This window comes from Harpia harpyja, unplaced genomic scaffold (assembly GCF_026419915.1).
Source record: "Harpia harpyja isolate bHarHar1 unplaced genomic scaffold, bHarHar1 primary haplotype scaffold_75, whole genome shotgun sequence".
Taxonomy (NCBI): Eukaryota; Metazoa; Chordata; class Aves; order Accipitriformes; family Accipitridae; genus Harpia; species Harpia harpyja.
This window is the reverse complement of record NW_026293419.1, coordinates 635,816-648,097: the sequence shown is the minus strand read 5'-3', so window position 1 is coordinate 648,097 and position 12,282 is coordinate 635,816. Positions and strand designations below refer to the sequence as shown.

Here is a 12,282-nt window from a genome sequence, read left to right as displayed (position 1 = left end):
TTGTTTCTCTTGGGGTGAAATGCAGAGTTATATGGCAATGTTGCAAAGCCCTTCAAAAGTCAAGGGAAAGCTGGAATTATAAAGGTGAAATTTTCTTTCTAGGTCGTAGACATTAAATACGTCCATAGATCTTTCTCTGTGAACTTTCATGCATATTTTTATATACTTCAGTATTACTGGAAATTTTTCTGGTTTCCACCCTTTTTATTGACAGTTCACAGTTTTTATTATTTTGTATAAAACGAAGGCATTTCTCTTGACCCCATCTATTGAATATTTGCATGTTTTAATTACACTAAGTCCCTGGTTGAGTATTCATGCCATTTAACGTTAGTCACTGAAGGTATACATGTGAGGTATGAATTCAACCTTCATTTATAGACGGTGAATGTAGGTTTCTCCAGTGACTGATTCAGAGCACCGGCTTAAGCTCTCACTCTGAAACGCGCTTTGGAGGAGGAGCAGTGGGTTTGTGTCTCTTCTCTGAGTGGAGGGTGAGCTAAGGCATATGACAGCCTTAAGGAACCTGAAGTTAAGGCAAAGAATGTCACTCGACTTAAAAACTCTGCTCAAGCTTTTGGAACATCCTGGCTATATTCATGTAGGAAAATAAGTATTTCAGTTGAGCAACCCTTACACTAGGTAAAAGGAGAGGATTAAAGGCTTTTGCTGCTTAAAATAATCAGGGAAATGTCATTTGAAGTGTGGGTCTTGAGGTACGTCTGCCTTTTTCTTGAACAGGACAAAAATTTTGAGTCTGTTCCCAGAATTAAAAAGAGCACAGGAATTCCAAGGAGTTTCATGATAGAGGTGAAAGATGCCAATACAAAGGGTGCTATGCTGACAAGCTCTGGAAAATATGGAATACCAGCTATTAATACATAAGTATGGAACTAAGTGGACTGACCAAAAAGTGAATGAGAGAAACCACACATAAATGTCTGAGTGGCAATGCAACCAAGTTGGTCAGCATCTGTCATTATGGGGGAGGAAGCACTGTCATTGTATCTTAACCTGAAAATCTGTGATACTTTCTAATATTAAAAGAGGGTGGTCCTACTGCTCATGCCCCTGGAAGCTGGCTAAACTTGTGGTATGCTAAGAATCTGTATTTCCGCAAAACTTTTCAGTAGTGTTTACAGTGGAGTTGTTCTCCTTGAAAGCTCATTTTGCTTCTGTTTTCTGTTTCAAAGGCTTCTTGCCAAATTTAGCAGGTAGCTGTTGGACTGAGATTTCCTCCCCCTCTGACTTTTATTAAATCCCCTGTGTGAAACAGACTGAAGTTTTCATGTTGCTAGAAACTGAGAAAATACTACCGCGTGCTGACAAGAGTGGCTGTTTTAAAATGCGCTTGATAGCACTTCTGGTTTTCCATCATGGATCTCCTTTTGTAGAAGCTGTAACATAGACTTCTTCCTTTTATTAAATGTAATTACTCAGAGACTACCTTTATCCTGAGCCTGCAATTTACATTTGTCCTCTGGCAAAGGAGAGGTGGGATTCATTTCTAGCTGTCAAAGAAATATTTTCCTAGTCTGAGCTTACTTCTTAGTTGATCCAATGAATGGGAGAGTTCTGCAGAAAGAAAGTTGTTCCTCCCTCCCTCTTACAGTGTTGTGGCTATAGAAAAGTAGTTTAAACTAAGTGCCTATGTTTTAGAAGGCTAATGTGGAGTGAGAAGAATTCCATCTCCTATCTTCCTTTGATAAAATCCAAAGCTTGGAAAAGTTTTCCTTTACCCATCTTGAACTTGTTAAAGCTCCAGGGAAGCTTATGCTAGAGGAAAGAAGGAAAAGCCTCCCTTTTTACCAGAGGAGCCGTACTTGTCCTCCTCAGATGATGATCCCGTTCCAGACAAGTTGTTATGTCTGATTCGTAAGGATATAATGACTGATGCAGCTGTTATTCCCTGCTGTGGAAACACTTATTTTGATGAATGTTAGTGTTACTCCCTTATTTGTTGATTCAAAACATTACATCTGATCTTCTGAAAGCAGAAAGAGGAGATAACCAAGTAACTTTGTTACCAGTTCTATTTAATATTTAATATGAATTGAATACGAAAGCGCTCTTCTCGTATAAAGGGGAAAAAAAAGCCAGGAAGCTTTCCCCCCTTTTTTACATATCGAGTTAAATCTTCTTTACATGCGGAAGGACGAGTATGAGAAGAGTGGCTAACTGTGCAGGTGATTACAGTGTTAGATATTGAATGCGTTTAGTTTGTCCACAGCCCTTTCTCTCATACAAAATTATATAGCCAACTCTGGTGACTTACAGTGGTCTGCAACAAGCAGATAGTTAAGCATTTAATCCACATTCTTCTCCATGGGAGAGATGGGTAAAACCTTCAGAACTCGAACCTACTAATGGTTTTTTGAACCTACTAATGGTTTTTCGAGATGTGTTTTATTCATTAACCTTGAGGTTGGGGACTTCTCGCTGTACTAGATAGTGGGAAAAAGACTAGTTGAAACATCAAGACACAGCCTATGCTACATCTTCAGATGTTACAATAGTGAAATATCAAAACCGTATAGTTATTTGCCGCATACTAGAAATTTTTTACACTATTAAACATTTATAGCTTCATGCTCTCAATTCAAGAGCATATTCACCCAGTGATCATATATGTGTTTCTATAATTGATTAGAACCCCCAAAACTTCCTTAGTTTGGCTAAATACTATTTTGATTATTCTAATTATACACAGGTATTAGAACAGCATTACTGGAATCTGAGGAACATACATGCCCAGCGTGTCATCAGACAGATGTTTCGCCTGATGCTTTAATTGCCAACAAGTGCCTATGCCAGGTAACACGATGACATTTACGTAAAGTGCTTGTAAGAAAAGGCTATTTGTAAAAAGCTGAAAGGGAAGAAAATATTAATTTACATCTCCTTAAGCAAGGTGTAATTGAATAAGGCTAAATTTACTTTTCAAATACATTATCTGTTGTTGTCACAGAAGCTTACAACTCTTTAGAGGCAATCTGGCAAATTCAGGTCACACTTTTGTTTAACGTGATTGCCTCGCTTTCAAATTCGGCGTTAACACTGAATTACTTTAAATACAGTTACTCTGAGTTACCAGTCATTAGTATCAGTGTTTAATGGGATGTGTTCATATATCTGTATGTTGGTTTCTTTTAGGACTGGTAGCATTTGCAGGAATACACAAGTAATTTTCCTCTGTGAAGGCTTTTGTTCGTATATCTGCTGAAGTTTCATCTTACCTTTTTTGTAAATGTTTTTCTGCCTCTAGGCTGTGAACAACTTCAAAAATGGAACTGGCTACACAAAAAGGCTCCATCAGCAGATTTGGCAGCAACAGGAGCAGCAGCCGCCAGTGCCTCCACGACCACTCATGACTTACACCTCCTGCTGCTCTGGTGACTGCCGCTGAACCTTCTACATCTTCCTCTCTGTCCATCAGCAGTTAGTTGGAAGAGAAGGTAAGCTTTCTTCCAACATATGCAGCAATTCTTATATTTTAGTAGAGCTTATTTTCCAACTGTCTGCATTTATTCACAAGGGCTATCAGGTTCCTGTGTGAAGACAGCCAGCAATAGCAAGTTGTCTGGGCCCCCAAGGACTATCAATACCCACCACTGGTAAGGAACTGTAACTTTAGAATGTCTTTTAAAAAGTTATCTTCAGGTAAACTGAATGGGATTTTTTGCTTTTTCCTCTCTCCACTCCAGAAGGTCATCCAGTGAGAGCCAGTACAATTTGCTCAGCAGGTGGCAGACCAGGCTGGGACCTGTAAGTATTCTACAGAAATTCAATGTATTACTACTTGTAAGCTGTTAAATGAGGCTGTAGCACTTAACTTCTGCAACAGGTGATTTGTAATGAAGTAAGTATGCAGAAGATAGTTGTGGAGAATACAAGTGGTTGTTAATTTTTAAATGGCCTAATTTGAATTTGCTGTAACAAAGGGGGTCTGTGCTTGCAGTAAAATTATTTAAAATAAAACTGCAGTACCTGATTGAAAAGAGGACTCTGAAAAAGGAACTCTTTGGGAGGAAACCATAATTACCTATCAAAATTAAAAACAATTAAAGGATCAGGTGGAAAGCCACCCTTTTGATTACTGGCTGAACAGGGCTGTAGAAATTGATTTCCCAATAGAAGTCAGCCTGCAACATTCTTTTTCTAACAACTTAGTTGACACGGATTGAGCAAATTCTTGGAAAAGTCAACACTGTTATCTTATGACAATTTTGAGTTTCTTCACTTTAGTCAGCCCAAATAGCCAAGCTGCTTTCTCTCAATTGGAGAGAGAGGAGTCTCTTTTATCTATTATTGCAGTGTCAGGTCAGTCCTTCCTTTTGGTATATATGTGTTATAGATAGATTGTAAGGGTGCACTGTGTTTATAAAATCTGAAAGATAAACCAGAACAAAACCCAGGATCCATCCCACAGATTGTCTAAAATCTCCAATTCAGGAAGCAAGAAAATAACAATTCAGGGACAAGAGCAGGCCAAATACATCATCATGAGGCAACAGCATAGGAAGCGTACGTGGCAGAGATAAAAGAAGTTGGAGAGAAGATGAGTTAATATCTGTGCCGTACGGGCTGCCTGCAGCTGCGGCTTGGCACTGCTCTCAGGCTACTGACCCAGCTTCAAGGTGGAAAAAAAAGTGGCTTTCTCTGAATGCTGGCATCAGGAGCAAGGTGCTTTAACTTGCCAGCAGGTGTCTGCAGGCTTTTTTTAGCATGAGTTTGTGTGGTAGGAATGGAAGGTGTAGCTGGTGTTACTTCAGTGAAGGTCAGGGGTTTTGGGGGTTTTCTTGGTTGGTTGGATTTGGTTTGTTTGTTGTTTGGGGGTTTTGTTTTGTTTTGTGCTATCAATTTGGGGGATTCAGGAGCTGATTTCCATTCATTCCTCCTCCCAAGTGGTGAGGGTGGAAAAGGTTGGAGTGATAAATTTCTACCCGGCTGGAGGCAAGCCGACCTCATGAGTCGGAGAGGCGCATTCACAGTGAAGGCTCATACAGCGCCCTGATGGCTGAGGGCAACTCCCTGAACTGTAATAGTGTAAACTTATCCGTTGTCTCTCGGAGTATGCAGGAGAAATGGCTTGCAGCTTTGTGAAGCTATGAACAAGTGACAAAACTTGGAACAAATCAGTTTAACTTCTTGTATAAAATTAGGATCTCTCAGAACAGAAGTACATTGGAGCTGTTCACTATGGTGGAGAAATCATAGCAAGAGTTGGCAAAATACTAAACTGCCAGAGACTTCTCATTTAAACAGAAGGCTGATGGATGAATAGGTAGTATGCCATGCATGCTACTTTTTCTCTTAAGATCTCTTCTTTGTATATGCCTGGCAGCCTGCTACAGTTGAGAGAGAGAAGTAAGATTTTTTATTTTCTATTTTTTTTAATACCAAAAAGGGAACAAATTCTATTGGGCATAAGTAACTCTCTCAATAAAACTTTCCAAGTGCCATTTTCCTCAACTTTTAAGTTGTGAGATCAAATTTTCAGTAATACATCCAAGCAACTGAAAAATACCTGCTATTGCCTAAAAGAATTTGCTCTTAACAATATCTATCATCTAATGGATATTGTCCTTTATGTCAATCTCTAATTATAGTCTCTGTAGGAAGAATGGGGCAATGAAAGGCAGATGGTGGCCTTCTGTACACTGGAAAGATCTTGGATGCTAGCAAAGTCTAAAACCCATTCTTGTGTTGTGCAAACTTTCTGAAGTGCGAGTTGTACACTGCAAGTAATGCGTAAAACATGTAGGAAGTTGCTGCTGTAGGTGTTTTAATTTAGATGTAATGCACAGCAATTAAACATAGGCTTTCCTTCTGCATTTGTTATGAAAATGATAGCATAAGAAGGAAAATATTCATTATGACTATTTTTACTTATGAAGTGGAAGTTGACAATGCCTATAAACAAGGCGAGGCAAATTAGGTCAAGGCCTAGTTACACTTGCGAGTAAACAGCCGTTCTGACTGGGGAGACTAGTTGATAGGACCACAGTCCTAATACCCCCCGCTCCAGCTGTTTGGAAAACACATAGAAAAAAGTTTGAAAAATGAGCTCATAGAGAAGGGGGGTGGGGGGAACCCACTAGATGACTAAAAGCCATGTCTGTAGTTGGATAAAGCTACTCTGAGAGAGAGAAATCCATCTTCCCTCAGTGGAAAAGTAAAGGCAACAATTAGAAATAAGGAGATGTAATAAGCTATCTTTTCAAAATCAAGTGTTGAAGCTGTTCTTTGAGCATTTCCTCATGCCATTCCAGACGAAGTGGGTCAGATATGTTAAATAGTTCTCAGCATCTCTTGACTAACCCAGCTAATATTTGAAGTTGTCTGTATGTGACGTAGGAAAATATCTGGTTTGAATAATGGCATCATTAATCCCTTTAGCCTTAGGGTCTGGATATGGACTCTTGTCCTGATCCAATATCGGGGAGGGTTCTTAAACGATCCCAAGAGCGAGATTAAGACACAAACGAGGTCAGATGCCGTACAACCTTACAAGGTTTATTTCCTATAACAACTGATAATAGCGATAGGACGGAGGGAAGAAGAAAGGAAAAAGAGGCAGACCTAAGCAAGAAAACAGAAGAGATATAGCAAGACTAGTTACCACCACCATGAAGCCAGCAACGTCCCGTTGACTCGGTCTCGATGCAGGTGATGGAGGGTCCAGGTTCCGGGTTCCAGCCAAAGTCCCAGTTCCAAGCGCTGCAGGTTCTCTTCAGTTGCTTTTCAGTGGCAGTTGCTTTTCAGGTGCTTTTCGTTTTTTGAGAGAGGAGTACGCAGTTCTTTTATTGTCCCGGTCCCCACGATTTCTCCGAAAAGTCCACCCATATCCACGGAGCTCATTACCATATGTGCCGCCCCATGTTCCTCCATGGGCGCATGCCCAGGTGTTCATGGTGGTTTCTTCACCTTGCTTGTGGGCAAGCACAGCTTGGTAGGCACTGCTAGCTTCAGGCAGATATGGTGGTTTCTTCAGGGACATTTTGCGCGTACTCCCCCACAGCAACAGGATGTTGAGGCTCTTTGCAGCAGCAACGTCGAGACAAACATTTCCAGCCAACACAGCCTCTTGCAACTCTTTGACAAGCATGATGAGTTGTAGAGACCTTTTTAATGTGTCTCCCCCTTTTGCTACTAGTGTTTCTGTAGAGACCCTTGATCCATTAAGTACAGTCCTCACCTCCTGTCCCACTCCTTTCTCTCCCCTGGTTTCATCTAGTAATGCAAAGTAGGGGTTTCTTTCTCCATTTTTCACTTTCCAAAGCAAGGGTTCTGTGGTGTAAAAAAAAAAAGCTCATGCTGCTTTTAATTTAATATTGGCCTGCCATGTCAGTCCTGTGCTGCTTCTGACTGCAAAGAAGTCTAAGCAGACAGGGCAAGCAGAGAGGGTTGGAGGTGAAAATGATGCCTTGTTGTGCTTGGAGTTCCAGGGGCAGTAACCTTGTGGGCCTCCAAACCCAGGTGCCTGGTGTCCTGCTCAGCCTAACTGGGCAGTGAGCTAGCTAAAGCAGGTTTGAGCACCTTCTACAAACAGAGCTTGACTTGTGCTGCTCTGCATGCTGACATACAGCTCTTGGATTTAGATTAAAAGAGATGTATGTACAGCTAAGCCTCTGAACTATAAAAATCGACCACTGTGTTTAAGAGCACAAGGCTCTGCTAGCAACATTAGCTGCAGATTGGTTGATGTTTTCATTCATCCTCTTCCATAAACAAAACCAAGGTAATGCTGAATTTGCTGCAACAGCTCTGTTTAACAGACCACTTTGTTATATGTCCTTCCTCTACAATCAACTATAATGTCCTTCCAGAATCAGTAGAAGCACAGCAAAGACATTGAACTAAAAGAAGCCAGTGTTAAATTGTCTTGTTTAATGTTAGCAGGAAGCTGATGGGAATATCCTTAAATCAAAACTGATATGAAACACATTTCATGTGTCCAAAACTTGTGCTGTATGTAGTGTCACCCTTTGTGGATTTCAAACCTTTTCTCATTTCCTGGCCATCAGTTCTAACTGTCTAGCACAATGCAAATAAGCTGTCTTAAGAGGTTAGCAACTTGGATCTTTTCTTATATCCACCAATGTTTTTTTAAAACAAGTAGTTGTGACTTCTAAGTTAGGTCAAGTTATCTAAAAACCAGAAGCAGGATCTTTTTTCCCTGATTTATGTTAATGCTGGGCAAAAGAGCAGAAGCTGATTTGGAAACCTGTAAGTGGAAGGGTGTTTTCCAGTAACATGGTTGGTTTGTTGTTTTTTTTTTCTTTTATGGATGTCGTGGTTTAACCCCAGCCAGCAACTAAGCACCACGCAGCCGCTCACTCACTCCCCCCCAACCTGCACCCAGTGAGATGGGGGAGAAAATCGGGAAAAGAAGTAAAACTCGTGGGTTGAGATAAGAACGGTTTAATAGAACAGAAAAGAAGAAACTAATAATGATAATGATAACACAAATAAAATGACAACTGTAATAATAAAAGGATTGGAATGTACAAATGATGTGCAGTGCAATTGCTCACCACCCGCCGACCGACACCCAGCTAGTCCCCGAGTGGCGATCGCCCGCCCCCACTGTGGACACATATTTAGCTAACAGTCGCAAGAGCATTCCAGATGCCTTTAGAAGACCTTGAACAGAATAAACAAGAAGACAAAAAAAGAAAGATGCCAATTAGAAGAACACAGATGCACATTCCAAGATAAAGGGAACTTGGCACAAAGAACCACAATTCGGCAGTTTATCTTGACCAATTAGACTGAGACAATTTTCGCGTGTTTTAGTTAATATAACCAATTGTGTCCTATGTTTATGCGCGTGTACAGTGTTAGTATAACCAATTATATCTTATGTTTATGCGCGTGTACAGCGTTGATATAACCAATCATATTTCATGCTTGTGCGTGTGTACAGTGACTTTGCAGAATATGTGACTATAAGTATGTGTGTGTTTTAGCAATAAAGCGTCGTCTGCTGTCTGCTCTCAAGATTACAGGCGTCTGTCTACTTCAATCTCCTCATACGACGTGACGGAGCGGGTGGCCCTGCAGAGCAGCCCCGGCGCCCTCAAGCATTTCCACATGAAGCTTTTCCGAGCCCAGCGCAACCTCTACCTGGCCAGTTTCGCCCTCCTGCTCTCCTTGTGAGTTTGGGGGGGGTGGGGGGGCAAATGTGGGGGGGGGTTCTGGGGGTGCCGCGGAGCCCGGCTTACCCTGCCTCCCGCAGCCTCCTGCGCCGCCTGGTCACCCTCATCTCGCAGCAGGCCGTGCTGGGCGCTTCCAGCGAAACGTTCCGGAAACAGGCGGAAGGCGCCAGCCAAGCCGCCCGCCGTTACATGGAGGATAATGACGCCTTGCGGAAGGTATGGCGGGAGGCGGGGGGGGGTTGAAGGAGGCATCCAGGCGCCTCGGGCCCTGACGTGCCCCCCCCCCTGCCAGCAGCTGCAGGAGGCAGGGGGTGACGGGGGCGGCCCGTCGTCCCCCTCCCACGACGAGAACGAGACCCTCAAGGCCAAGGTGGAGAAGCTGAAGGAGGAGCTGGCGGCCAGCAAACACAGTACGGGCAGGGCTGCGGGGGGGCGTTATGGTGTGGGGGGGCATTACGGTGTGTGTGGGGGGCGCTGCTGGTTTTTTTGGGGGTGACCCTGACACAGACAACCCCCCCCAACAGCTCTGGAGAAGGCGGAGAACGAGGTGCAGGCCATGCGGCGCCAGGCCGAGGGGCTGACGCGGGAGTACGACCGGCTTCTGGACCAGCACGCGCGCCTGCAGGTGGGAGGGGTGGGCACCCCAAGCCCCCTATGACGCCACCCCAACCCCCTTTCAACCCCCCCCAACCCCCTTTCGGACCCCTTAACACCCCCTCTGCCTGCCCCGCCCCCCCCCGGCAGCCCATGATGGCCCCCGGGACAAGAAGGAGGAGTGATGACTCGGCCATGCCCGGCCACACCCACCGGGCCACACCTTCCCCCCCCATCCCAGTTCAGGGAGTGGGGGCAAAACTCGGACAAGGTGTTTCCAGCCCCCCGGCCCTTACCCTGTGTTTGGGGACCCCCTGCTCTGTGGCAGCACTCCGGGGGGGTGGGGGGCGCGGGGGGGCTCTGAACCCCATTTCAGGGGGTCCGAGCCCCCCCTTTTGCCCCTTCCAGGGGGGGTTTCCCCAGGTGTGCACAGTGGGGGAACTCCCCCCCCCCCCCCAAAAAAACACACCAGCTTCTGCTTCAATAAACATGTGGGATCAGGCCACGCTCGTCTCCACCTCCCACCCTCTCGGGGACCCCCCCCCCAGCACCCCAATTTCCCCCCCCCCAGGTCCCTTTTTACCCCCCCGTTGTCACCCAGGTACGGAGATCCCCGAGGCTCAGCCATTTTTATTGGCACCATGCACAGGAACGGGGAGCTGGGGGGGGGGGGGCAGCTCGTTTGTCCGTCCGTCTGTCCGGGCCCCACGGCCGTCACAGCGTGGGGTTAATCCGTCCCATCTGTGGGTCCCGTAAGGCTGCAGGGCCGGCCGTGGGGCTGGCCATCTCGCCGTGGGGCCGGCCGTCTCGCCGTGGGGCGGATTCCTCCACGAGCGGGGCGCCCCACGTGCTACAAGGTGGCGTGCAGGGCCCGGGCCTGGCCCCGCAGCGCTTTGAATTCCCTCTGCACAAAATCCGTCAAAGCTTTCCGCATTTCCACCTGGGGGGGAGGGGGGGGGGAACGAGCCGGGCCCCGTCGAGCCGCGGGGCCGGGAAGAAGAGACCCCACAGAGCCGTGGGGCAGAACGGGGTCGTTTTGTGTGTCCCCCCCCCGCCGTGGGGCAGCTCCCCCAGCGCTCACCGTTGACGTACCCTCCGCCCGGAGTCGCTCCAGGAGGGGCCGGATGCTGAACGGTCGCCCCACGACCACCGTAATTCGCTACGGGACAGCGTCAGTAACCCCCCCGCAGCCCCCCCCCCACCCCAAAGCCCACCGCCTGCCCCATAGCCAGCCACACAGCCCCCCCCCCCCAAAGCAACCCTACCCTGCTCTCAGTTAGCGAGGTTTAGGAGTACCTCTGTGGTGCCGCTTTTGGGAGTTTCTCCTTGGAAATCGAGGCAAGAGACGCCTTTCCCAAGGTGCAGAAGAAACCGCGTAGACTTGTGCGTACTTTCTAGGTCATGCAAGTAAAGCCAGATGCCAGCCAGAGACCAGGAGCGTGTTTGCATTTCTCCCCGATAAGTGCAGTTTGCACGGTGCCGTTTTGAGCGTTGACAGCGCACCGATGTTTAGCTACTGCTGAGCGGTGCTTATGCAGAACCAAGGGCTTCTCCGTTTCTCGCTCTGCTGCCCCAGCGAGCTGGCTGGGAGGGGACACAGCAGAGACCGCTGCCCCGAGCTGACCGACGAGGTACCACGGTCCGTTCCACGTAGTGTCACGCTCAGCAAGAAATTCGGGACTGGGGGAGTCTTCCCAAGGCAGCCGTCGCACCGAGATGGCTGGGCGTCTGCCTGCTGGTGAGAGGTGGTCGGTGGTTGCTGTCACGTCCGTTGGTTTCCTTTTTTATTCCCTGCGCTTGTTAAACTGTCTTTATCTCGACTCCCTTAGGTGACAGCCTAAGGAAAATGGAGCCTCCTGGGTCTCAGAGTAATTCCAGAGCTAAAGCGGCGACAGACATCAGCTCTGGATCAGATAATACGTGCCGACGCTCATCGCTGACCCAAGAAGACATGCTCCTCCTGTCCTACCCGAGGGTTTCAAATCCAACACGCTTTCTTCCTAAAGCAGGACGCTGCCTTATTTACTTGTAACGCCGTTCCTACGCTCCTTGAGATGCGGCTAGAGGTGGGTTACGCAGACCATCAAGCCGCCGTTTGGGAGCACCAGAGCCTTTTGGGTACTGTTTGTCACTGTTTGCGTGAGAAGGGAACTAAAACACAATAGACGGCGAGAAATTTAACCTGCCGTGGAGATAGCTACGGTGAGCAAGTCCGATTTTGTGCTTTACAAAGCATCATTTTTAAAATTCAACCCTGAGTTTTGCAAGTGTAAACCCTTATTTTTATAATGCAAGCCTCAATGTTAGGGCAAAAAGCATCAATTTAAAAGACCAAAGCCTACTTTGGGGGGTGCAAACAGTCATTTTTAAGGTCCAGACCCACATATATGGAGTACAAAAACTAATTTATTAGCTCCAAGGTCCGTTCTTAAGGTTCAGAGACTCATTTTAAGGGCCCAGAGCATCATTTTTAAGCCCCAAAGTCTGATCTGGAAGGGCCAAAGCCTCATTTGTAGATTCTAAATCC

At 46.1% G+C, this 12,282-nt stretch overlaps 1 protein-coding gene and 1 non-coding gene across 2 annotated transcripts; one reads left to right on the top strand and one right to left on the bottom strand.

Annotated features, from left to right (window-relative positions):
* Nucleotides 1–9,052: 9,052 nt before the first annotated feature.
* On the top strand, nt 9,053–9,819 carry LOC128138621 (B-cell receptor-associated protein 31-like). The gene is made up of 4 exons (XM_052779811.1): nt 9,053–9,158; nt 9,242–9,377; nt 9,457–9,571; nt 9,686–9,819. Exons 1-4 carry the CDS (start codon nt 9,097–9,099, stop codon nt 9,817–9,819), a joined length of 447 nt encoding a protein of 148 aa, XP_052635771.1. The 5' UTR covers nt 9,053–9,096.
* Nucleotides 9,820–11,612: 1,793 nt separating this feature from the next.
* On the bottom strand, nt 11,613–11,697 carry LOC128138626 (small nucleolar RNA SNORD45). Its single transcript, XR_008234093.1, has one exon. It is a non-coding gene; the product is annotated as a small nucleolar RNA SNORD45 (small nucleolar RNA).
* Nucleotides 11,698–12,282: the final 585 nt, after the last annotated feature.